The sequence below is a fragment of the Pyrus communis genome, chromosome 13 (assembly GCF_963583255.1).
Source record: "Pyrus communis chromosome 13, drPyrComm1.1, whole genome shotgun sequence".
Classification (NCBI taxonomy): Eukaryota; Viridiplantae; Streptophyta; class Magnoliopsida; order Rosales; family Rosaceae; genus Pyrus; species Pyrus communis.
Window position 1 is genome coordinate 19,533,736 of NC_084815.1, and position 27,048 is coordinate 19,560,783.

General features: G+C 37.9%; 3 protein-coding genes and 1 pseudogene across 3 annotated transcripts; 1 reads left to right on the forward strand and 3 right to left on the reverse strand.

The window, feature by feature from the left end:
• Window positions 1-1,233: 1,233 nt before the first annotated feature.
• Window positions 1,234-7,211, reverse strand: LOC137712691 (coiled-coil domain-containing protein SCD2-like). The gene is made up of 17 exons (XM_068451823.1): window positions 6,660-7,211; window positions 6,153-6,322; window positions 5,969-6,044; window positions 5,756-5,797; window positions 5,550-5,612; window positions 4,730-4,779; window positions 4,624-4,651; window positions 4,458-4,532; window positions 4,244-4,354; window positions 4,104-4,164; window positions 3,715-3,831; window positions 3,489-3,607; window positions 3,308-3,377; window positions 2,756-2,797; window positions 2,106-2,146; window positions 1,890-2,016; window positions 1,234-1,619 (listed from the first exon to the last, which is right to left on the reverse strand). Exons 1-17 carry the CDS (start codon window positions 7,023-7,025, stop codon window positions 1,489-1,491), a joined length of 1,689 nt encoding a protein of 562 aa, XP_068307924.1. The 5' UTR covers window positions 7,026-7,211; the 3' UTR covers window positions 1,234-1,488.
• Window positions 7,212-9,339: 2,128 nt separating this feature from the next.
• On the reverse strand, window positions 9,340-10,615 carry LOC137711953 (acyl carrier protein 1, chloroplastic-like). Its single transcript, XM_068451104.1, has 4 exons — window positions 10,449-10,615; window positions 9,920-10,010; window positions 9,629-9,745; window positions 9,340-9,471 (listed from the first exon to the last, which is right to left on the reverse strand). The coding sequence occupies exons 1-4, from the start codon at window positions 10,526-10,528 to the stop codon at window positions 9,340-9,342; spliced, it is 420 nt and encodes a 139-aa protein (XP_068307205.1). The 5' UTR covers window positions 10,529-10,615.
• Window positions 10,616-12,216: 1,601 nt separating this feature from the next.
• On the forward strand, window positions 12,217-15,122 carry LOC137713439 (mitochondrial phosphate carrier protein 3, mitochondrial-like). Its single transcript, XM_068452733.1, has 6 exons — window positions 12,217-12,632; window positions 13,763-14,124; window positions 14,216-14,259; window positions 14,355-14,569; window positions 14,661-14,785; window positions 14,889-15,122. The coding sequence occupies exons 1-6, from the start codon at window positions 12,342-12,344 to the stop codon at window positions 14,932-14,934; spliced, it is 1,083 nt and encodes a 360-aa protein (XP_068308834.1). The 5' UTR covers window positions 12,217-12,341; the 3' UTR covers window positions 14,935-15,122.
• Window positions 15,123-15,267: 145 nt separating this feature from the next.
• On the reverse strand, window positions 15,268-18,332 carry LOC137712311 (uncharacterized; annotated as a pseudogene).
• Window positions 18,333-27,048: the final 8,716 nt, after the last annotated feature.

The following is a 27,048-nucleotide window of genomic DNA, read 5'->3' on the forward strand; positions in this document are numbered from 1 at the left end:
AGGGAAAATATTATTGAGTTCCTTGTTTTAAGGGCATGTAGTAAGTGCCACAAATCACAACTTGTGTCCATAAAGCAGGTTGACTTTAACTTTAAGAAATGCTAGCTTATGAGTTGCTTCTTTTTGTTATATATATATGTATGTATATATATATGTATGTATATATATATATCATGTTCCTCAATTTAGAGGAGTAGGATTCCCTCCCCTCTTATTTCCATCCCTTTCCTTTCCCTCATTTCATACATTATTTTTTATCTTATTTTCTTTATGAAAAAATCAATATAAAATGTTGACGTAACTTAACCGTAACTGTTTAAGTAGGAAAGGAGGGAAGGAGAGAGAATCCTCTTCCCAATTTAGGGGCGCTGTAAAGCATAATAGCTTTGACAGGAGATGCTTATGTTGTTTTCTGTTTGGCGATTGCCTTTTTTAGGAAGATTTTGTTATCTACTTAGAGGAATTCAGTGTTTTAGACCACTCCGTGCTAACACAAATTTTTAACATCGTTTCAACTAGTACGTTACTGACCCAAACACAACACTAGTGCTCCAAGCATCTAGGTTATAACTTTGAGGGGTCCTAGTGTAGAGGCGCAATTTTTTTAAGGGCATTTTGTCGAGCACTTGGTGGGGCTATTATTGTCTACGAGCCATGATTTGCGCATGTCAACTGCTAAGTGTTGCTAAGTGCCCCTGCCGAGACCCCTTGCCCGGTCTTCTCGACAGTGCCTCATACCAAACATTCAGAGGACACTAGACAGACCTTCACTTGTGTTTCGTAGGCTCCGGTGGGTCGTGGGACTCCATGGTCCCCATATGGATCGGCCCATACACACAACAGTTCAAACTGCAGTTGTAACGAAAACTTGAATTTATATGCTGAACCTAAGTTACAGATTACAAGCTCACTCCTGACTCCTCCCCATCACGATACAACCTACACAAGATGACCATTATCGACGTAATGTTGGGCCACATAATTATAAAGATAATCTTGCATACTACGTATGATGCGGAGAATGCTATCGTCAACCAGTACGTGCGCAATTCATATGTCAATAAATAAAATTGAATCTTGAACGACTGACGCTAACAATCCATACGAAGATGGCTGGCACCGGTAGATCCTCTGAAACTGAGAATATAGTTACGACAAAAACAATTGCGATTTTCTATCCATATAAACAAGAGCAGAGGAGGAGAAATGACTCGATTCACAAACCCTCGCAAGAAAAAAAAAATGCGAACTTGATACATAGAAAAAATTGAGTGATACGCGTACCACAATCCCAATTCTGTTTAATTATACAGGGAACTCTAGTGCTTATGCGCGAGAGAGAGAAATGCTAGCAGCGTGGACAAGAACTTTATGTGAAAAGTATAAAAAGAAAAAAGAATTGGCATAACAAACAATCTGAAGGCGGCGTCTATCACGAAGAGGGACCAAAATCTGCTGTCTGATACGAAGAGGGATCAAAATATGCTATCACGAAGAGGGATCAAAATCTGATGCAGCTGATTTGTAAGCCGAGATGGGCTGATCGATTTCCTTACGAGATGCTTCCCAAAGTTGCTGTTCTATCCCCAGCTTCCTCAGCTCATATAAACCCCGCTCCACTGCCACAAGTAAAGCACTTATACGTTCATGTACAGCAACAACATTAGATAGAAACTACAGAATTCGCAACACAAACAAGGTTCCCAATCTACGTATTTCTATTTCTCCGTTTAATTCCGGTCAAGGTCATGGCATTATTTTAGCAACTCAACTAACGAATTCATTGATAGCCCATCATTAATAAGAATGCCTTCAATTAAATACAGGCAAGGCCAGCTGGCCTGATAAGTGCCACTGTTGATTGATATTTGGTAATGAAGAAAGCTTACCATCCACGGCATCATGGCAAGTTGGTGTCTGTGCACTGCGGCTTATCCATAGCTGAAGCCGGTCATCTGCAATATCGTCTTCCACACCATGTACTTTAGCTCTTCTCCAAAAGTAAGTCAGCCAAGCCTGCGATGTCAATGGAGTACTCAAACAATGTCAGCATGATAGCAGAACGAGAGCATATATGGGATATTCAAGGGGGTAAACCAACTGACCACTTTGAAAGAAATATCTTCAATTTCCTCATCACTAAGATCTGCAAGAAAAGAAAGATGGGATAGTGATAAAGGTAATTGCCATCAGTTTAAATCCATCTATAAACTGGGTGTGTAATACAACATAATTCTATCAGATGACTTAACTTTAAGCAGGCAAATTTTGAACTACTTGCTTGGTCTTGGATATTCCCCAAAACACACCGTGTGTTCACTTTTTTAGGTCAAAAACGTGTGATCGCTTTTGGGCACGGGGAGGGTGAAGAATATAAAAGGTCTCATAATATGATAAACCATTCTTCACATGCAGTTTTTTTTCTGTTACTAGTAAACTTTCCCCAATATTCCTTGTACCAAAATTAAACTCAGGAAACAAAAAGGTTCGATTAAAAAATTTCGACATAGGGTCGAGGTCACCTTTTCTAGTCAATCACATGCCTTCGCCTAACCCCACCTAAAACAAAACGGCCAAACTTATACTAATCATAAGTTACAAGGAAAAGTCATCACGAAAGATGGAGGCTTTGAGAAATAGTAATACAAATATTTTCTTGTATGATTAAGATTTGTGTGCGTTGAGATTCCTTAATTTCAGCATAAATAATAGATATGAAGACACATTGTGCAACAGATCAAAATCTCTCTCTTACCAAATGCCTCCATGAACTTAGGGTCGCCAGGTGATTTGGAATCTGAAATTCAAATGAAAAGTAAGGTAAGCATTTTTTATGAGATTCTTTCTGCTCCGTTCCTTAAAAACCCTTGGACAACTCTACAATAGCCAATATGAAAGAGTTTGAAAGCAAGAATAAAATTGTTGCGCCAAACAGCATTTGAACTATTAAGCATATGGATGTAACTATCAGAATAGTTTACCAAAAAACCATAATCAGAATCACAACAAATTAATTATATTGCCAAGAAATGGTTATAGTTTAAAATCAAGAATATGAAAAGAAAGAAGTACAGGGCATATGACTGAGAAAAAGAGTTAACTAATTAAGTCCATTTTCTCCACAACATCTTCGAGCTATCGTATGAAAGAAAACACATAGTTCGACACATATTTTCACATTGAAAATAGACAACCAAGCGTGAAAAGAATGGAAGGATAAGATCATGCAATAATAAAGTTCACTTTTGCCCCAGAAAGGGGGAGGAAAAAGAACTCTAGAATAACATGAGACAATTAAGAAAAATACCTAAAATGGACTGCCGAACGGAATTAGGACGTATATGTTTGGCCAATGCAATCGCAACAGCATCCTCAACCTAAAAGAAATGCAGTGCAGAAATTAGAAGTTGAAAGCCAGATAATATATAAAGTATATATTGTTTTAAAGAAGAATACAAAGATTTATATGTCAAAGATTAGGAATAGACCTTTAGAGAAGATAGTTCCCTCATACCCATTTCCACTGAAAGCATACTCTCAATATTTCCTTCGCCGGTAAGGTCGGTTAAATCCCGTGCCAGCTTACTTCTATCTGGATCATCACCACCTGGTACACATCATACAGTACAAAATTTTAATTGAGTGCATCAAATGAAAAACCAAATTAGACAGAACAAAATCGTCTTCTTTGATATAAGGAATGAATAAACTAACTTTTTCCCCAAGATTCCTCCTTTGCCTTTTGTCCGGCAGAAATGACAACTTCAAAGGGAAGAGGAGCTAACGACGACCAGTGCTCACGCTTTGACACTGCTATATCTGCACATATGCCTAAGCACAAAAGAAAACAGCAAATAAAGCAAAATCTAACTAATTATAAATCCACAAATTGATTCATTCAAATCCATATTCACATATACACATGTATAAACACACTTCACCATACACTTTCTTGATGTTATGACCATGATGGAATAGACAATTTTGAAACTAACCAAATCTCCAAATAAAGTGCAAAATTCCTCAGCAAGCTGAGATATCAGATTTAGGCATGCAATTTATATCCTCATTCAGGAAGGAGAAGATGGTAGGAAATAGAATACCATGTTGCACAGCTAAACCCCAATAACGAGCAAGCCAACATCTCTTCAAAACAACTTCCTCCTAAAAGATGGATACAGAAATAAAACTTAAGAGTATGAACAGATAAAAATAAATCTCACTCAAGTTTCAGTAGACAAACCATCTCTTCTTGAGTTAAAATCATTCTTTGCGTCTTTGTACGAAGAGTCCTTGCTTCAGATTCTGCTTCTCGAAGCTGTTCAACTGCTGCTTCAGCCCCGTCTTTTATATTCTGATTTTAACAAGAGAATAAACTCATGAAGCTATCACATAAATCAGAAACACATGATTAAGATCTAAAGAATATACCTCAATATAAGATCTAAAGAATATACCTCAATTTCTGAACGAAGAGTTGCAATTTCCTCCTCGTTCCCATCCTTGTTTTGCTTGGCAGCGAGAAGAGCAGCCTGAACAATCAATAATATTTAGTCTAAAGATAGCCACTACGTCATTTTTAACGGAACAAGTTTCAATCAATAATTTAACCTCCCCACTTACCTCTCTTGAACGCAAAGCTGCTTCCTTCCTGCAGATGAATCATTTAAATAATCACAACCAGGATATCAAATAATAGCAGAACAGATGCAAAACAACTCAACATTACCTGCTCAACAATTTGGCTTCCATGCTTACACCTTCACCCAGATTAGCAACCTGTATTGAACATAAAAAAAGCTGAATCAGCACCGCTACCTTCTTTGTAGCAAACTTAAGCTAATATTGTCAAAACTATAACACTATGTTTGGATGAGGGAAATAAACTTGCAATTTGGACAATAGGCAGAATTTATAAATTGACACGCACCAATTACCTTGTTTTGATTCATACAACAACAACAAAGCCTTATCCCACTAAATGGTTGATTCATAAACACTGAAATTTTAATTTCCGTGTGGAAAAAAAAAATTGGAATTAGGGACCTCCAATTCCCAAGTTTAAATTCCATGTAAATAGGTGTCATTTCCAAATTTCTATGATTCAGAGTCCAAAAAAAAAAAAAAAGCTCAACCATGAGTTGACACCGCCACCACCGCCCACCCACCATCATCACCACCATTGTGGCTCCTGCCACCACCACATACTGTTGTGGCCCCCGTCACTGCTGCCGCCACCAACCACCGCCATCACCGCTACCCACATCATCACCCCCGCCGCCACCACTACTAGCACATTTTTTATACACACATTAAATTCCGTATCAAATTGCATTGTTCTTTTAAATTAACCCAACAAGAAAATTCACAAGTTCTAGAAAATAAAATTCTATCATTTTAGAATTCCTTAATAATCTTAAATTTTCTCATCCAAACACAGTGTAGAGGAACATATAAGGCATGATAAAAGGAAACATCTGATTTTTAAAGGGCAACATTTCTGATTTACAAGCTATACAGTTAAATCAAATATGAATAAAAGGATTGACCTGTTTCTCAAGTTCCTTTGCTCTGGCCTCTGCTTGCGCATGTTTTTCTTCAGCAAGGCGAAGCTGTAATGCATATTTAGGCATAAATTTCACAAATAGAATATAATGAGTCATGTTCTGTGCATGCGTGGTTATGAATGTATGTCTGTATTATGATGTAGAGTATTTGCATAAGCTTGGGTGTATTAGAATGTATAAGAGCACACCTTCTCGAGTATAATCTCATTATCTTCTTGTAGCATATCAAGCTGCAATTACAGTACATGTTAGTTTCAAGACTATTTCTTAAAAACCGACACTTAAGGTTCTGCAAATACCAATCTTAAATTCAATTGTAGTGATAAACGTATCCTTAAATACAGGTAAAGGTTATCAGCGTCTGTTATGAAGACAGAATTTGAGGGACGAAAATGACATACTTCATCACGAAGTGCAGAAGCCTCACGCTCATCTCCTGGGGCTTTGGGGTTTAACTGTCCAATATCTGGCGTAAACCTGTCCCGGTAACAAATTAAATATATTAGCTACACATACTTCCCAAACTTTGATAACATCAACTAGCTACAACAACGCAAGTGAGAAATGGATATCTTCGGAACTTGCCTTTTATCTCTATTCCTAGTAGGAGGATCAATTGGAGGTATGGTTACCGGAGTTCTAAGCGAGGGTTTGCTCAGTGGTGGTACTACTGCCGCTGAACGAACTGATATAGAGGGTCTCCCTGCTGATGTGGAACGAACCGATGTTGTATGCTCTACAAAGTTCCTACCTAACTAATTAAAATACCAGAATTCAATCAGCCATAAGATCACCACATGCAAATCCTCTTACAAGCTTACTAATAGAAAGTTAAGTCAAAATAATTAACTTAACACTAATTAAGAACAAGGCAATAACAAAACTCTAGCAGGAAAAATAATTTAAGTTCAATTCGACTCGAATTTAACTAAAATCTCTATAAAATTAAGCTCCTACTCAATCTAAACACAACGAACTAAGCACAATTCAGATCTTAAAACAGCATTAACGAAATTAAACTAAATAAATAAATAAAAACTTCAATTCCACTTAATTCAGATCACGTAATCATCAGCGTAGATTCTGAATTACCGCAGGAGACGGAGATCTATTAGGCCGAGTAACCGGAATCGCCGGAAGAGGCTTTGCGCCGTTAGTAAAACCATTTCCGGACAAAGAAGACGGTCCATGACGCGGCTGAGCGAATTGGAAACCGAGATCGTCGTCGTCGTCTTCGTCGTCGCCGGTGGACTGAGAAGCCATGACCTGAGCTAGCCGCTGAGCCGCGGCTTTAGCGGCGAAGTTTTGATTTCGCTTGATGGTGGAGATTCCGGTGGCCGACGGATTAAGCCGGGAGTGAGGGTGCGCCGGGGACATCGCCGGAGAAGAGCCTGCGCTGCTCGATCCTCCGCTCCACTGGCGCGAGTACCCCGGACTCGCAGGTCTCCTCCGATCCATCTATTTATGTGTATGTGTGTGTATTGCTGTCAAATGAAAGCCGATATTTTCTCGAGAAAATTTTCTCGAAGTTAGATTTTCTCGAGAAAATAGAAGGAAAATCGGGGGGTGGACTGAGGGAGACGAGAGAAATAGGGGAAGGTGTGTTTCCCTTTTGAGTTCGGGGGTCAGCGACAGGTTGTGTGGGGTTGAAATGCGCATTGCTCTGTGCTTAAGAGCAAAACGGTGGCGTTTGTGCGTTTAATTGACGTCGAAGCACGTTTCGCGGGAGCCGGCGGTGACGTGTCAAATGAGGAGGCGTGGGCCCGAAACTTTGGTGGCGGCCGATGCCAGATATTTCGGATAATGACTCATTCGTCGGCGATTTCGGACACGTAGACTTTCTGCTCCGGGGCAAGGACTAACGTTGGGACGAGACGAGGTTCATGAAACGTTGGCGTTTCCGTGCGGAGAAAGCTTTGGACAATGAGTTGTTAAGACTAAATAATTAAGATTTATTTATCCAACCACACCCACCTACTTGGAAGAGAGAAGTCAAGTCACAATTATGCCTTGTGTTGGATTTCTGTGGTTGATTGATAAAACTAAAGTCAATTAACAATTCACAATTGTTTTTAATTCATTAAGATATATTTTTAATCGAGCTTAATTAGTCAAGTTTACCAGGCAGTCATGTATTGTTTTGGATGCAATTTATAGATCAAAGTAAAACTAATAGGGGGTGTTTGTTGCGTCGGACTATCTCGGACTAGATTAGCTTCAAGGACTAAGCTGAACTAGCTTAGACTAGACTAAACTGGACTAACTTAGTGAAGCGTTTGGTGCAGTATTGGACTAAACAGCTGGATAATAACAAATTCTAATATTATATTATTTAATATATAAATTATTAATATTTGATTATGATCTTATCTTTTTCTCCATCTTTTCCTACCATTTCCGTCCCACTCTCTTCCTCTTCTCTCAGTTCTTCGTCCCACCCTCACCCCTTTTTTTTCCTCTTAGACCTCTCAATTCATGTCTCTTTCTCATTCCTGGTCAAACTCCTTATCGATTCCAGTCTCTATTTCTCTGTCCTCCCTTCCTTTCTAGCTATGCGTTGTTCGAACGGAACCTCACGGCTCCAATTTTTCCGACGAGTTGTAGGTTTCCCGATGTGTTTTCCAGTCAACCTTCGTTAAATTGGATGAAGTTAGCACCGCCAAAAAATTCATCACCATCCCTGGACCGAGATCTTAGCTTTGCATGCTCGAATCTGTCATGGATTTGAAGAAGCACAAACAGGCCGAGACTTCCAGGCCATTTTCCGGCCACATTCGACCACATTTTGGCCTTGATTCAGGTAGAATCGTAATCTTGTCACTCCCAGCTTCAATTTTGTATATTTTATATGAAAGTTGGTTGTGAAATGGATCTGAAAGAGAGTTGGAAAGTTAATGATTGATCTAGGTGACCGGAGATGACGAGGAGTCTGTCGGGAGTGGTCGTTGAGCATGACGAGGACGAGAAAGAAAGGATAGTCTTAGCTAGTCCCATGGTTATTGGGGGGTCTCACTAAGACCTCTTAGTGAAGGGTTTTGTCCATGCTAGTCCCCTTTAGTCTCATTAATGTTAGTCCCAGCATGGAACAAACACGGTATTGGACTAATAGCTAGTCCAGTCCAGTCTAACTTAGTGAGGGCAAACAAACGCCCCCATATTGTAATATTTTTCAATTAATGGTTCCGAGTTGTTTTCGTACATTTAGACATAGCGACGGATCCAGAATTTTGATTTCGGAGTCTAAATGTAAAAGGTTATAAAAAAATGGATGAAAATAACATTGAGAAATTAAACAATAACACTCTTCATTCATAAATCATGGTAAAGCACAAGCAACTTTGACGAGAGAGATTTACCTACTCCCATACATCATCTTATCATTTCAAACTAATAACGCAGTGTCATTTAGAGAAATAAACATAATGTTATTTGTTTATAATGCCACGTGGACGTATTAAGAGATAATTTAAATCTGTCTCAACTACAAGGGGTGGATTAGTCCAACGGTTAGTTACTTTCTCTTCAACCACTGCATTCCAAGTTCAAACTCATTGTAAATTAGTATATACGATCGTTTTCCTTAATAAAATTTCCGTTTCCAACTTTGACACTGCCGGAATTATGATACGCTCTATTTGTTCACAAACATCAAATCAAAGTCAATTCAATTCCAGAACTTGGAAACCAACCTCACCAAATCAAACAAGAAAAAGTCGCAAATTAAACCAATGAGCACATAACCAATAAACTTAACTCAATTAGTTCTAATTAATTAAGCAGCTGATTTCTTTTCAATGAGCTTCTCTATCAAATCAGCTGCCTCTTGGACCGTGCTTATGTTCTCAGAACTCTCCTCTTCAACGCTAATATCAAACTCTTCCTCCAAATTCATCACTATCTCCACCTGTAACAAATCATCCAAATTAGTTCTTCGAATAAAGTATCAATATACTGGCGATATTCTCGAAACTTGATAGCGCTATTTGAGAACTTTGCTATGTTAATATGCACATAGAACCGAACATGAATTTGATAAATTTGGATAAGGAAATTGGACATACAGTGTCGAGAGAGTCGGCACCAAGTAATGCAAACTTGGAGTCGGGGGAGACTTCAGACTCCGGAGGCAAAGTCAGCTGCTTCCTCACAATCTCCACAACCTTTTGCACTGTCTCCGCCTTGGCATGTCCGTTTATGTGGTTTTAATATAACTTGTTATTCTCAAATTCGCAAGTAATCTTGCCTTGCAACCGATTTTAAATGAGAGAAATAGACACAAATTAATATACAACTGAGGATAATTATCAATTTTTCGAGAGACACAATAACTTGTCAAGTTCGAAAAAACTTACAGTGCAACAAATTTGGAGACGAGAGGTCCTGAAAGATGAGAAGCCACTCTTGGCCCATCCATTAGAAACCAACTTTAAACTTGAACTTGTCCTTGTTACGTACTTTATTAGTTCACAAGCAGATATTGCCTCATGTATTTTCACTTTTCAGCACATTTTATTGGTCTCAAAAACCATCCATTAGGCAAATAATTCAAGAAATAATTCAGCACATTTTATCTGAGAGGTAGTGCGACAACTTAGATGCAAGATTTTCTCTAAAACAAACCCAAAATTTTGAAGAGAATCCAAGTGAACAACAAGCTAAACGTTGACTTGAGTACACAAACTTTGGTGTTAGTAGTACTAGGAGACCAAATGAGACCAAAATTATTGAAGACTTAAATGGGACAAGTTCATCGTCACTGTGGCGTCTCGAGTAGTCAACGTAGACTTGTATTAGTGGTTTGGGACACTATAGTGATAGTGAAGACATTCTATGAAAGTCTCCCTCAAAATTAATAGCAAGAAAAGTGAAACTAAGCGAAACCCTGGTACCTGGCTAGTCTTGATTGGTTGGTTTTGAAAGGTTTGGAACCTGCAGAGAGAAGTTGCTGAAGCAGAAGCCATTGGAGCTCACAAAAGCGAAACACAAAAACTTGGTTACTTGAAACAGAGATATGGTGAAAGTGAGCTAAATTATCCTATTGGAACAGAGCCCTATCTACTACTTACGTGGCAGATACCCGGACATCATGGTGGGTTCCCAAAAGCCAGGTACTAGTTGCCACATGGGACAAATTAACGGAATTGGTTACTCTTCGAGCCTGGGATCCTCCTAACCCATTAACACGAGTCGTTGGATTTTGATCTAATAGCTACAATTATTATAACTTTTAGAGAGGCTCCCCTGTTTGTAGTTATTGAATCAAAATCCAACGGCTCGTATTATTGGATTAGGAGGATTCCAAGGATTTGCCTCGGAGAGGATCCAATTCCCAAATTAACGACTAGGCATCCAGCACTAGTTAATCCATTTAGTTCTTTTTTATTTTACTTATTTTATTTTTATTTTTATAGCAAAAATCCTTTTAGTTTAAGGCTTATTATATTAATATCCCACAAATTGTTGAATAAACCTCACATACTAAATACACCTCACATTTGCTTTTTCAATTAAAAATTATCTTAATATACCCTATGTATTTTCTTATAATACCCTCACACCCCACGTTCTCAATATACACCTTACATTTTTACATACAGCCCATATTTTCTATACACCTCACATTTCTCAAATCTTATAAAGCTTTTAATTTGGACAAAAAATGCCGACTGAAATTTTGACAAAAGATGCCGACCAAAGAGGACAATATCGTGCTACGGTGGTGGAGCGGGCCCGGGAAGTGATCCATCCCAGGCCAGGATGTGACACACACACAAAATTAATTATTAAAAAAACATTGTTAAAATGATGAAAATGCTCATACCTTATATGATGTATTGAAATTAATATATTATAATATAATATAATACAAAGCGAATTAGGATTGCAATCTACTTGTGCCATAAAAAATTGCTATCGCCAAATTGTAGGATAATCATTACTTATTAAAAAAATGTTATTTTAGCATATTTTTCATATTACATTTGTATTATCTCTCTAATAGAGGGAGTAGGATTATCTCCCCTCTTTTTTTCCCTCCCATTCATTCCCCTCCTATTTGAACGGTTACGATTAAGCCACTTCAACATCTTATATTAATTTTTTATAGCAAAAGAAAGACAAAATAAAAGAATGTGAGAGGAGGGGATGGAAGAGGATGAAAAGATGAGGAGAGATAATCCTAATCCCTAATAGAGATGAAACATGCATGTGTTGGTGGGCCTTAATACTATTATGGATGTGATACAAATGTTGTATGAAAAGAGTGCATTTTTGCTCTTCATTCTTAACTGATTGTAATGTTTACCACCGTCTTTATCATTATTAGATGAGTTTAAATTTTAAAATATGTGTCTATCTATTACACATATCTCAAAATTTAAAATTATCTAATAAAAATAAATAAGATAATGAACATCATTATTACTAAGGGTTGATGAATAAAAATACTCTTATTCTTCCCATTTTTTTGGGTCAAAAGGAAGAAGATTCTTTCATCTTTCTAGGTCTGACTATTCTTTTGATCATGTGGAAGAAACGAAACTTGTTACGTCCTTGCTTACCGTGAGCGCTGCCTTCTTGAAGGTCTATAACCAATAATTTGAGTCTCAGACAAGGCCTTCAAATTTGATTACGTCAACTTAGTTCTCCGGTAAATCACAAGTCCGGCCACAAGGTGTTATAAATTGCGCCACACGCACACGTTTTTCGACGTATTTCCACCAACGTTTTAAACCTCTCTCCAATTTCCTCTCTCATTTCTCAGACAGCTCAAAAATGGCAGATTCTCTCAGCAACGCTCATCGCCACTCTCTCGTCCCAAGCTTCTTGTACTCTTCTTCTTCTTCTTCTTCAATGAGGACAAGTACTGATGCATCGCCGCCCTCGGTTTCATCATCGTCGGCGGTGGCTTTGTTGTCGAAAAGGGTTGTGGTTCCGGCGCCTAAAGAGAAGTTGGAGATGTACTCCCCGGCGTTCTACGCGGCGTGCGGAGTAGCAGGGATGTTGAGCACCGGATTCACTCACACGGCCGTCACGCCTATCGATGTCATCAAGTGTAATATGCAGGTGATCAGCTTCCGCTTCTTTTTTTTCCTTTTGGTTTTTGAAAATATGAGCAAGCATCCAATTTTGTAGTGTTCATTTATCGATTCTATGCGGTATTCAACACCAACTCAATTTTCATTTGGTTTTGGAATTCATGAGTTTCGTTAACAATTTGTTTGTTGTTTAACAAGTTTGGGAGTAAATAGTAAGCAAAATTTTGTTGTTCATGTAACTTGATAGTCATTAATTATGATTCATGAATAAACAAGGTTTAAAATGCATGTAAAAAGTAAACAAAATAAAATATTATATAACAGTTAAGAGCATTTCCAAATGATATTTCAAATTCTAGGTGGAAATGTCACTGTGCATATGTGACATTAAAATCCTTCCGATCAAAGTTTTATTTGCTACTAGATCTGAAGTTTTGTGATTAGGAGTCAAATTTGAAATCAATTTGAAATTTATTTTTAATTAATTTTAATTGTGGACCCCTTATTCCACTTGCATTTCAATCATAAAAATTTTATTTTAACAGTTTTTTTAATAAATACAACCATTTAAACCCCTTGTATTAATAAGAAAATAGCTTCTGACAATTCGTTTCGAGAACAAAATTCAACATAAGACTTTAGATTGCCACATCAGCTATCAATTGTAATTTGACTGTTTTAATTTGACATTTCCTTTAAAGATGATGTAATGCTCTAAAAATATTAAACTTAATTTTGAAATACCTTTCTAACTTCATTGAAATGTAATATTTTCTATTAACATTAGCTATCGTCCCCCACAATTAAGTAGTTAACGTTAATTGTAACATCACTTAGTCTGACCAACTCTACATTTACACATCAAAGTGCCCCATTTCATATCTTTGCAAAGAGAAATGCTATTCAGACCCTCTCAACACATGTGCAAGCAGCTCACACTTAACCAACATCTCTGATATTTCTTCTTTATCGTGCTACAATGAAACTAACTGCAACATAAATTTTAAGACAAAAACTACAAGCGTCGGCAAGTCCCACTCAAACTTCTTTTTATAGAGAGTTTGAATGGCGATCTGCAAACGGACATTGCGGCGTTACTCGTGTTGATTCTAAGCTTACTGAAGTTATCATGCCTCTAAACCCTAAACCCTTCTTCAGATTGACCCAATCAAGTACAATAGCATCACATCCGGATTCAGAGTTATGCTCAAGGAGCAGGGCATAAGAGGTTTCTTCAAAGGTTGGGCACCAACTTTTGTTGGTTACAGTGCCCAGGGAGCCGGCAAGTTCGGATTCTACGAGTTCTTCAAGAAGTACTACTCAGACATTGCTGGCCCCGAGTACGCAGCCAAGTACAAAACATTGATCTACCTTGCAGGTTCTGCATCAGCTGAAGTCATTGCCGATGTTGCCCTCTGTCCTATGGAAGCCGTCAAAGTTCGTGTCCAAACTCAGCCTGGTTTTGCCAGAGGCTTGGCTGATGGCTTCCCAAAGATCATCAAATCCGAAGGCGCACTTGGGTATGAACTGAAATCGAAACACTTGATGGAGGAATATTGTGTGTGAAAAGTTTTGATATGGTGTTGCTAATGAGTTTTCATTATGTTGTAGGTTGTATAAAGGGATGGTTCCGCTTTGGGGACGCCAGGTTCCTTGTGAGTTGAAGCCCTTCCGTCTATTTTTATTCTGATTCATAACTTCTCCTGCGTTTTACTAATACGTATATAAAAAATGGTCATGATCTCTACAGATACTATGATGAAATTCGCATCTTTCGAGACTACTATCGAGCTCATGTACAAGCATGTAATCTCAACACCCAAAGAGCAATGCAGCATACCCTTGCAGCTGGGTGTGAGCTTTGCTAGTGGGTATATTGCTGGTGTGTTCTGTGCTGTTGTCTCACACCCAGCTGACAACTTGGTCTCCTTCCTCAACAATGCAAAGGGAGCAACCGTTGGTGATGTGAGTGTTCGTGTATTCTTGGCTTCCTCTGCGTTTACTAACACGTACGTAATAGTTAGTTTTTAATTTTATTGTGATTGATGTCTTGCAGGCCGTGAAGAATCTGGGACTATTAGGTCTTTTCACCCGAGGGCTTCCTCTGCGTATCGTCATGGTCGGAACCCTAACCGGAGGTCAATGGGTTCTCTATGATGCTTTCAAAGTTCTTGTAGGGCTGTAAGTTTCTGCTCTATTCGACTTCTTTCGTTTCGTTCTTCCAAAAATGCTCCGTTTTTTGGCTAATGAAATGTGACAATGTGTGGTCAATTGCATTTTTCAGGCCGACTACTGGTGGTCCCGTCGCGGCCGAGGTTGCCAAGGCTTGAATCCATACCGGATAGCTGACAACCCCGTGTCTCAGCTCTGGGAAGTTTTTCAAAGTGATGAGTTGATTCAATTTAGGGTGTCATTGATCCTGCATTACTGTTTTCTACACGACCGTATTCTATACAGTAATTTTGTCTGTATAATTCACGTTACACTGCTCGATTTGATCAAAGGGAGATTCTGGGGTCAATTTCCCCATGGATGAACATGTAACATAGAAATAAAAAATTACCTTGAATTGAGGCAACATCCCGGTATTCAATAACTGTTTAATCGTCTACGGTCAGATAATGAACTGCCAAGAGCTCATATGAGAAGGGAACAAAAGGAAATAAACGATTCCCACATTTTACTATTACAAGATATCGAAAATTTGTTCTCACATGTGTTCATGTTTGCGAATTATCACGATTTAGGCTAAGAGGATATATGGTATCAACACAACTCTTGCGAAAATATGCCGAACTTCCGGCTGGGCTCCATGAGCTAGTGACTCGTAATCAATCTTGCTGCCCTGCTTCGGGATGAATCCCCTCTCTGCGCCAAACGTTATGCAGCTAAAAATCCAGCAGACTCTCAAAGATAACCCCCACGGGATAAGTACCTGCGATTTGAGATTAAATCAAATAAGGCGTGCCCTTTGCAGTTTCTCAGTAAATGAGAAGAAGAGTTACTATATCAGCATGCAACTTCATCAGGATAAGAAAAAATAAAAGGAAGCCCTCAACAGATCCAAATATGGTGCTTGTGGGTACCCTGCCATTGCCTGAGAGACTATTTGCTCATCAGTCATTATTGAGGGCACGCATAAGAGATGCTGCGAGATTCTTAACTTCATCTCTCAATGCTCGAGGGTTCAAATTCTGACTTTCTAATAATTCGTGAAAGCCAACATCATGTACTTTAGTGACTCGCTTGTCTATGCTTGCTGCTTCTAACATATCTCCACCATTGTGAATTGCAAGGCTAAGTGCAGCAACCACCAATGGATCCCGAGGTTGTTCGGATAGTGCACTGTGGAATGCTAGGATCGCAACCCTGGAAGTGTAAACCTGTGTTGAGTCTCATTTGGTCCAAATTGTAATGAGCTTGAAAGAATATCCTAAAATGTCTAATATACAAGGGAATATGCAATTTAATATGCTTAGACCACTCAGACCCAAAAGAAAAAGAAGCAAACAAATTACAAAGAACTAGGATGAAACGGCAAGAATAAGGCTCCATAGATCTAATTTCAAGCAGAGGATCTAATTTCAAGCAGAGCTCATACCTTTCCAATTTCCTGCTATTAATGACATATGCAAACAAATGAGCATTCTGTTCTTGAGAACACCTTACCATAAGCTACTGTGGCATGGCTTGTCAGGCGAAAGAAGTTTATCCAAGTTAGAAAAAAGGGACTACATGCGGAAAGCCAAAGAATTAATGAAATCATGCCCTTCAAGGCAATGCCTCTTCGAACTATAATCACTAATGAATAAGCATGTAACAAGTAACTGAATGATTAAGCAACAACAATTACCAAAAGTATGTTAGTTCTTTTGTCGCGTCTACAAAAACCATGGCGAACAAAATATGCTGCCTGCAAGATGATACCGTATTAGAACTAATTGTACTGTGAGTGGACAAGTAGAAAGTTTATTATGAGACCCGTACCTGGATAGGAAGAAGAAGTTCTAGGAGTCCAAATTTCCATAATAACCTTAACGAAGCTTCAGCAGAACCATACGCTAGCATGTAGTTCATTTCCACGAGAACCCTTCCCTAAAGCATGAAGTAATGAGAAAGTAACTCAAAACTCTACAATAATAAGTGAAATGAAAGTCAAAGAGCTCTTGGAATACCTTATCAAGCCTAAGAATTGAATAAGATAAACTCTTAACAGCATGAGCTGTTTCCTTGGAAATACAAAATCCTAAACGGCAGCAATTCTTATTGCACGTAGAATGCGAGCTGCAGAAAATGCAGAATCTGATTTTAGCATCTCCATAAACTTGATAAAGTGTTTGCCAAGTGACTGCATTTAGCATCTCCACAAACTGCATTTAGCAATACCCATGTATACATACACAAAACAAATCAAACTGCAAATACAAACTCACCACAATCCTCTCGAAAAGAAGTACTTGCAGGTATCACGGTTTGGACCTACGCCCAAAGAAGATGATGGGAGGACAATGTATTTGCCATCTAGGCTAAAACAATTTAAGAAACCACAACTACTAAGAATACAAGCACACTTTAGCTTTTCTAATATCTTCAATGCCTTCCATGTAGTCGTACACTCTCCTTGCATAAGGATCAAACATCAACCTGCAAAAGATAAAGGGAAGACTATAAGAAATAAAAAGAAGGAAGAGTTTTAAGTGCCAACTTTCAAGTAAAAAGGATTTTATAAGCAACCCATTAATTGTAAAGTCACGCTGCGAACAATTCCTCCAATGCATATAATCCTTGTCGTCACAGTGATTTGGTTTCCCGAAATCACTACTTAAGTTTCTGCCAGACTTTCGTGTGGAGATGCTAAAACTTGAGACCTGATATGAGTGCAAAATTAACATGACATTAGAACAACGTGCATAGATGAGTGTGTTGTGCCCGTGTGCTAATGTACAAGGAACTTCGTGGTATTTGAGAACGAAATTATAGCACTCCCAATGCATTAGATTAATAGTTCATTATTAGTTGAAAAATAGCTTAGAATTAAAACAAAAACAAACCTCAATAACTCTATCACCAATGTGCACATGACATATAGGAAACCGCTTGCCAACTATTTCACACCAAGAAAATGTTCTTGTCACCTGAAAATATCATTTGCAGATACTACAGGGCTACAAGCTGGAAACAACTTACGATATCGACAACTAGATAACATTAAAGTAAAAAATTCAGAGCAAAACCTCCTTCAGTTCAGCTGAAGTTATTATGTCGAAGTCCTTTGGCGTACGGTTTAATATAAGATCCCTTACACAACCTCCTACAAGGTATACCTCATATCCTACAACAGAATAAGAACCACATTAATAATACAAAGTTACAAACCAAATTCAAACTAGATCACCATCAAAACGTTATATTAACACGCACCCTTTCGCTTTAGCCCATTAAGAACTTTTCGGGTTGGCTTGTCGATCATTGAAGTAGTAATCCCAAGTTCTTTGGAATTCAGCTTCTTCCACACCGGCATCTTTACATTTTCTACACCCCCAAAAATTCAAAGCAAAAGCTAGAATAAATAAATTAAAAAAAAGAACCATTTATAGGCTCCAAACCACGAAACCCAAATCACAGGCATGAAAATTAAATCGAAGAATCGAAACTTGCTTCTTCCATTGGCAGAATTACTGCTTTTGTTGTCCTTAAACAGGCCCTCCGGTTCATCAAGAGCTTCCATGGCGGCGACTAAGTTCAATTGCACCCGAAATTGATTGAAACGAAAGGCTCATAAAGCAACTCACATAGATATACATGTGTATATATATATTTGACAGATGCATGTGTGAAATTACCTTGCTGATGCAGTGAAACGGAGGAGTACGGAGGCAGAAATGGGGCTGGCAAGCGTTTCCAAAGCTCGAAATCACCATTATCCGAGTTGATTCATTCACCCAGTGGGGTTTTAGGGATTTGGATTGCGGAGCTTAAACCCAATTGTTAGGGTTTTAGAAAACAGGGACAGAAGTCAGAGACCCTCACTGGAAATGTTTTAGCCACAGTTGGATTAGCTTGGGCTACATGTGTACTGTCCTGGGTACGTCAGTTGTAACGGGTTTGGCCCATGTTCGTGTTGTAGAAAGGAGGGCTCACGTTGCGCTACTTACTACTACAGTTTAGTGGTATTCTTATTGATTTGTAAGTGAGAGATTTTAGAATCAATTCTCACTAAAAGAAAATTTGAACCAAATTATCACTCATTGTAAGACTTAACATACTCTTACCTCATATTATAGATAATATCGTACGTATTAAAAATAAAATTGTGCTGGTACTAACTTGCCCCAATTTTAATTCTTGTTTTTCATTTTTCTAAAGCTTAGTTTAGTTGGACTGGGTTGGTATACATGTCCAACCCAAATTAACCAATTCAATTTTGTGGCAACTATAAACTCAAACGTGGACCCAAATTTAGAGAAGAAGGGTTGCATTGAGCCCTCATCTTAGGAGCCCATGAGCCATTTAAACGCCGATGTTGATGGGGATTTCCGATTAGAGTACTTTGTACATGGACTCGGTCATAAAAATTACACATCCTAGTATATATCTATATGCATCGACCTTCCACTTACAAGTAAAGATGAATTATACTCGAACATAATGCTACATGTTGCTAAGTGTGAGTTATGCTCCTAGAAATTTATCTTAGGTCGTTAAAATCGTCAATAATAATAAAATAATCGATGATAAAACTAGCCGTAGCCATTGTTGAATAGGTACCAGTAGTTAATTGATCAATCAAATTGTAGTCTGTAGAAGAAAAGAAAAAAAGGTAGAAAACATGATTGAAAGTTGGAACACGATAAGAAAGAAGAAGAAAATCTAAAAGCCAAAGTAGGTGGAGGGAAAAGATAGGTGTAAACATTGTGATGTTACACAAAAGATAGAAGGGCAAGCAACAACCGCAAACGTGCTTACTGTATTTGGCTACATGCATGCATTGCTTTCACTGCAAAACGTTTATATACGAACATCTTTTTAATTCAACATTTTCAGATCATTTTTTTTCTTTAATTATTTATGGGAGAAGTTTGTCAACAGGCCAGAGTCCATCTGTTTATGCGAACACAGTATACTTCTCTCATGCAATGTCGAATTTATGTATGCAAGCAGAAGAACACTTCAGTTTGAACAACTTGGATCGATCGACGTTGTTGTTTCTTGGAAATAAATTTTGCTTTTACATCCCGCATCATAAAATCGAACTGATCCAAGATATGACGCACATGTTTATGTGAAAATTCAATCTGCTGTGTCCAAAGAAAATTAATTTGGACTTGACCCTTGGATGACTTTTATATGATTAGGATCTATTTAGATACGGGCGTGCATGGAGATTGCGACATCTGATTGTCATATAAGTAGATCCAACTTCTATTAGAGATACGATTTGTAATGTCGGTCGTTAAAAATACAAATTATTTTACTTATGACTTGGACAATAAGTGTTAATGTGGACAAGTGACCAGACCCTCCTAATTAAGTTTCACTGTACAAATAAATCAGGTTGACAAAATTGCACATGAAATAGCTAGCTTGGCATCCAATTAACTGCGTACTATCTCAACACGTTTGGTAATATTTAGTGGACGAGATTTCAAAGAAGATGACTACAGGTCCTTGATTTGTCCGATACAGTCGGCAGATAGAGTCGTGAACTAACATATATAAGAGCCAGAGAAGATGCATGCCGACACTATATTATAAGTTGATTAGCTATATATATATAAGAGCAGAGAAGATGTTTTAGACACATAATTGCTAATTATTAGGCTAATCTATCATATGCGTTACTCCAAAGAGCTTGCATTTGGGTTATTAATTATCAACCGCATATCACTACTACAAAAAACATTTTGCGCAAAGTACAATTTCATTGCGCAAAACCTTGCGCGACGAAACTTTGGTCGCTCATGGTTCATCGCGCAAAGCTCGTGAAGATAAGATTTGCACGATGAAAATTAATATTCGTCGCGCAAAGATTTTTCTTTTTTAATTTTTTTACTTAAAATAAATTAATTTAATATTTTGAGAGACGAAATATTTTGTCACGCAAGGTTTTTGACTTTTTGTTTTATTATTTCTCTTACATTAATTTAATTATATTCATTGTTTACGCAACGAAATAGTTGGTTGGGCAAGATTTTTCAAATTTTTATTTTTTTAATTTAGTTTAATTGTGTGATTTTATTTTTTTTAATTACTTTAATTTCAATTGACATATTCAAAATAAAATTACATATGAAAAATAGTGATAAAATTATCCTATATATAATATATTCAAAATGTACACACAAATTAACAAAGTACAATAATAAAATCCTAATATAAGTCTATTATGGTGGTAGTGGCGGGGGATATGCTTTGATAGCGACATAATTGTCAACTTTAGCCTTCAAAGCCTTGACGATTCCCTACAAAAAAAAAAAAAAAAAACAAATATGGTCACAAAAAAATAACATAAAATAATACCAAAAATTTGGCATAATCTCCCCTAAAATTGGCATACCCCAAATCCAACCCCAAACTCCACTCCTCACCCTATACTCGACCCCAAACCCCACACCAAACTCAAAACTAACTCCAAAAACACATATTAATGAAAAAAAAAATTAAAATTTGGGGAGACTATACCTTTTGGCAAGATTGAGAGTGAGTGAGAATGAGAGGGAGGAGTGAGTATGAGAGATTTAGAGGAGATAGTGAGAGAGAGATGAGAGATTAAGTAAGAGGAGTGAGTGTGAGAGAAAGGGTCGGATTTGGGGAGAGGTAAGAGTAAGAAAGACATTGAGAAAATGGTGGAATTATTTTGGTTTTAAAAACCGTATCACTTTGCGCGACGAAGAATACAAGTTTGCGCGACAAAATATTGGTCGCGCAAATTTCTCGCATCCCATTTTTGATGCCCGCCCAAATTTCATAGCATGGATTGATGAGCAATAAGTGCAGTCGTACATGTCACATTAGGTGACTTCGACTGCGTGCTAGTATAGATTGTTGAGCACATGATTATATTTATATTGTCGTTGAGATATTTTACTGTTAGCATGCATTTGATTTCATACTTATACGTAGTATGATTTTCAGAAAACTATACTTGTTTTATAGCGAGGGGTTAGTATGTTCAGAAAACAAATGGATTTTATAATCTTTCTTTTTGTGCCCACTCACCCTTCTATTTTTCGCCCCTCCAGGTCCTAGTTAGCTAACCTACTCTGTGGCACTCGAGGATTACCCGGTGATTCTGACATATCTACATTTTAACGTAGGAACTTATCTCCAGTTGTGTAATAAGTACTTCTCTCGTTCGACTGCTTTACCCTTATGTTATCTATGCTCTGAATATTTGTAGTTTATGGGTTGTAACCACTACTGTGCACTCACTTAACTAGTTTAATTAAGTTCTAGTTTTGATTTTAATTTATCCACATTTTTTTCCTGCAGCATTCGCACTTTGGTTACGTCACCTTCAAGTGATGGCCAGCATGCCTTGACTCCGGTTGGGATGTGTCATTTACAATATAAAATATAAATAAATTAAAATAAATAAGGTTTAGGTGACCAAATGTGTATTTGTCACGCAAAGAAAATAATAAAAAATAAAGAAATAATTTAGTTTAACAATATAAAACATAAAAATAAATAAAAATAAGTAAATAAGGATTAGGAGACGAAACATTGACATTCGTTGAATAAAAACTTATGAAAACAACTATATTTTAAAATTTATAATATAAAATTAAATAAAAAATATAAAAAAATTGGTTTGCGCAACACATGTATTGTCACATCTCGGTCCGAGCGGGACCACTTCCCGGGCCCGACTCTACTGTAGCACGATATTGTCCGCTTTGGGCCCCAGCACACCCTCATGATTTTGTTTCTGGGAACTCACACGAGAACTTCCCGATGGGTCACCCATCCTGGGAATGCTCTCGCGCGCTACTCGCTTAACTTCGAAGTTCCAACGGAACCCGAAGCCAGTGAGCTCCCAAAAAGTCTCGTGCTAGGTAGAGATGGGAATATACATATAAGGATCACTCCCCTGGGTGATGTGGGATGTCACAATCCACCCCCCCTTAGGGGCCCGACATCCTCGTCGGCACACCACGACCAGGGTTAGGCTCTGATACCAATTTGTCACATCCCGGCCTGGGGTGGATCACTTCCCCAGCCCGTTTCACCACTATAGCACGATATTGTCTGCTTTGGGCTTACCATTCCCTCACGGTTTTGTTTTTGGGAACTCACGAGCAACTTCCCAGTGGGTCACCAATCATGAGATTGCTCTCACGCGCTACTCGCTTAACTTCGGAGTTCCCATGGAACCCGAAGCCAGTGAGCTCCAAAAAGGTCTCGTGCTAGGTAGGGATAGGAATATACATATAAAGATCACTCCCCTAGGTGATGTGGGATGTCACAATCCACCCCCCTTAGGGGCCCAACGTCCTCGTCGGCACACCACGGCCAGGGTTAGGCTTTGATACCAATTTGTCACATCCCGGCCCGGGGTGAATCACTTCTCGGGCCCACTTCACCACCGTAGCACAATATTGTCCGCTTTGGGCCCCGATTACGCCCTCACGGTTTTTGTTTTTGGGAACTCACGAGCAACTTCCCAGTGGGTCACCCATCATGGGATTGCTCTCACGCGCTACTCGCTTAACTTCGGAGTTCCCGTAGAACCCGAAGCCAGTGAGCTCCCAAAAGGCCTTGTGCTAGGTAGGGATGAGAATATACATATAAGGATCACTCCCCTGGGCGATGTAGGATGTCACATGTATACAGTATAGCGTCGTGTTATTGGTTTTTGCGCAATGACCCCATTGTGGCATTGCACAAGTTATATTTTTTTTACTTACTTGAAATGTGACTTTACTCCCTTCAAATTCGTTTTTTCTTTTTCTTTTTTTTCTTTTTTTTTTTTGCATAAAACCCACAATAATATATTTTTCTAACAAAAACGCAATCCAAACTGCAATAATAAATTTAAAGCTACTTAATGAATATATATACCATTCAATTTCTTAAGTGTTATACGTACAAAACAAATAAATTTAAAGCTACTTAATATATATATACACACACACCATTCAACGATCCAACCATCAAACTTGTTTGTATATACTTTCAGATCGTATGCACCAAAAATCACAAAAAATAAACATTTAGAAATCAAGTAACGAGACAAAACTTTTCGATGGTTATAAACGAAAAATCACGATTTAATGGTTATTTTAACTCCGATTTTGATGTTTTTTTTTACAGCTACACTCCTTGACCCTATATGAATACAATGACTGAATTCGATCTTCAATTTAAAATATTTACATTAGTGGATACCACATAATCTTATGTTATACTTAATGAAAGTATAAATAAACTCTAAGTGTTAGTGAATCTATTGTTTTGATGGGATACGCATTCTACGAAACTAGTTTCAATGATCCAACCGTCAAACTTGTTTGTATATACTTTGAGATCATATGCGCCAAAAATCGGAAAATAACAAACACTCAAAGATCAAGTAATGGGAGAAAACTTTTCGACGGTTATAAACGAAAAATCATGATTTAACGGTTATTTCAACTCCAATTTTGATGATATTTTACAACTACACTCCTTGACCCTATATGAATACAAGGAACTAATTCAATCATCAATTTAAAATATATTTTTCTAACAAAAACCCGATCAGAACTACAATAATATATTTTTCTAACAAAAACCCAATCCGAACTAAAATAATAAATTTAAAGCTACTTAATAAATAAATATATATATATATATATATATATATATATATATATAATGTTCAATTTCTTAAGTGTTATACGTACAAAATAAAAAACAAAAAAAAATTGGTTTAGGGGACGAAATATTTGGATTACGTCATGCAAAGATTTAAAAATAATTTTTTTTTTTAAATTTTTAATTTTTTTGTAAAGACTTTGCGCAATGAAGTTTAAAGTTTCGTCGCTCAAAGTCACTTTGCAAAAATAAAAAACGAAAATAAATAGGTTTAGGGGATTGTGGACCTACTGTTCGGCAAAAGCAAATAAAGGTTAAGAAAAATGAGCTTTTGATGGCTATTAAGAGGAAGAACATTACTGAAAGGTGAAATCAAGAAATACATGGCTCCAAGAAGCTGAAAAAATACTAAATTCTTTCATGCTCAAACGGTACATTGAATGAGGAATAATCGATTACATGGGTTGGAATATAATACCGGTGTATGGCAGAAGACTCTGTCAAGTATGCAGGAAATAACATTTCATTATTTTACTGCTTTATTTCAGTCAAGAGGCTTACGACAGGGAGGGGCAGTGGTGGTTGTGTGGGGCCAAAGGTGAATGCTCGGGATAATGAGGAGCTCATCCGTTCGTTCACGGATGATGAAATTCGGGAAGTAGTGTTTCAAATTCCGACAACAAAATCACCAGGACCGGATGGGTTTATGGTTGGGTTTTTTCAGGACCATTGGGATGTGGTGGGTGGGGATATTATCTGGATGGTGAAAGCTTTCCATCATTTGGGGTTGTTGCTTCAGAAGGTTAATCATACACATATTGTATTAATTCCGAATGTGAAGAATCCATGGCTGATGACTGAGCTAAGACATATTTCTCTAGGTAATGTTGTATACAAGATCATTGCTAAGGTCTTGACGATGAGATTAAAAAAAGTGATGGACCGGGTTATTAGTTTAAATTAGTCGGCATTTGTACCGGGGCGTCAGATTCATGATAATATTTTTGGTAGTACATGAAATCTTGCATTCTCTAAAGCAAGGGGTGGATGGTAGTATGCCAATTAAACTAGATATGGTGAAGGCTTATGATCGAGTGGAGTGGGGATTTTTTACTAAGGTTATGGGTAATTTAGGATTTTATCCTAAATTTTGTGATTGGATTCAGGAATGCATATCTACGGTGTCCACCAGTCAGTGGCGGATCCAGGAAATAATATTATATTTTTTTTTTACCAGAAATAGCATGCATATCACCATTTCATCGAGTCTTGGTAGGCCTGAAATCATTTGGAAATGCATATTGCACACCTGTTAATGTATGCAAAAGGCAGCACCTAAGGTATCCATGGACATTCACCAAGTCTTGGTAGACCTGAAGTCAGTTGGAGGACATATATGAAGTCAACTCTAATCTTCAAAAAGGCAGTACCCAAGGTATCTATGGACATTCACCAAAGTTCGGGGGGAGGGTTCAGCTGACCCCCCAGCCCCTCAATGCACCCGCCACTACCTACAGTGTTATGGTGAATGGTGTACCATTAGGTTATTTCCAACCTGAGAAGGGCTTACGGCAAGGAAATCCAATGTCACCATTTTTTTTTTTTTCTTGTGGAAGCTCTCCCGTCATATATTTAGAAGCATGAGATGAAGGGGTTAATTAATGGGGGCGGTTGGCGACAAATGCAACACCTATAACTCACATGTTTTTTGCGGACGTTGGTGATTTTCTGTAAAGCTAATGAGACGGATGATGGTTAAGTGGTTAAAATATTAAAGGATTATGGTAAGGTCTCTAAGCAAATTATTAACTTGGAGAAAAGTTCAATATTCTTTAGGAAGGGTTGTCTGAAGAAGCAAAAGAAGCGAATCGTTACGAAAATGAATATTCAAGCTAGAGATGGTTTCGGCAAATACTTGGGGATTCAGGCAGATTTTGGTCACTCAAAGAAGACGGTGTTTGAATTAGTACGTCGTGGTATTGAAAGCCGAATTAACGGTTGTGCCGAGCAATTTATTTCCCCTGAAAGGAAGGAAGTGTTGATTAAATTAGTTGTTATGGCGATGCCGAACCATGCTATTATGTGTTTTAAATTGCCAGTGGGCACTTGAAAGGAAATGGAGTGAGTTATTTCACAATTTTGGTGGAAAAAGGGAAATTTAAAGCCAATTGGTGTCATTGGGTGGCATAGGACAAATTGCTGATGAGTAAGAAGGTTGGAGGGTTGGCTTTTCAAGATTTAAGGTTTTAATTTGGCTATGCTTGCCAAGATTAGTTGGAGGGTTCTACATAATCCTAACTCGGTTCTTGAGATTTTACTTCGGGACAAATATTTCCCCAACTCTACTTTTCTAAGGGCCAACAAACAGAACAAATCATCGTGGGGATGGAAAGGTATATTGTTAGGGAGGCAAGTTTTGGTTCGTGGGCTTCGATGGCGGGTTGGTAACGTTGAATCTATCAGGGTGGCTAGTGAACTAATTGCTACGGAAGGGCAGGGGTGGAAAAATGATGAGCTAGCTGTTATGTTTACACCAGAAGATGTGGAGTTGATTCAAACAATTCCCATTAGTTGGTGTGGATGTGATGATAAACGAATCTGGCATTATACGAAAAATGGGATCTATTCGGTGCGCTTGGGATACT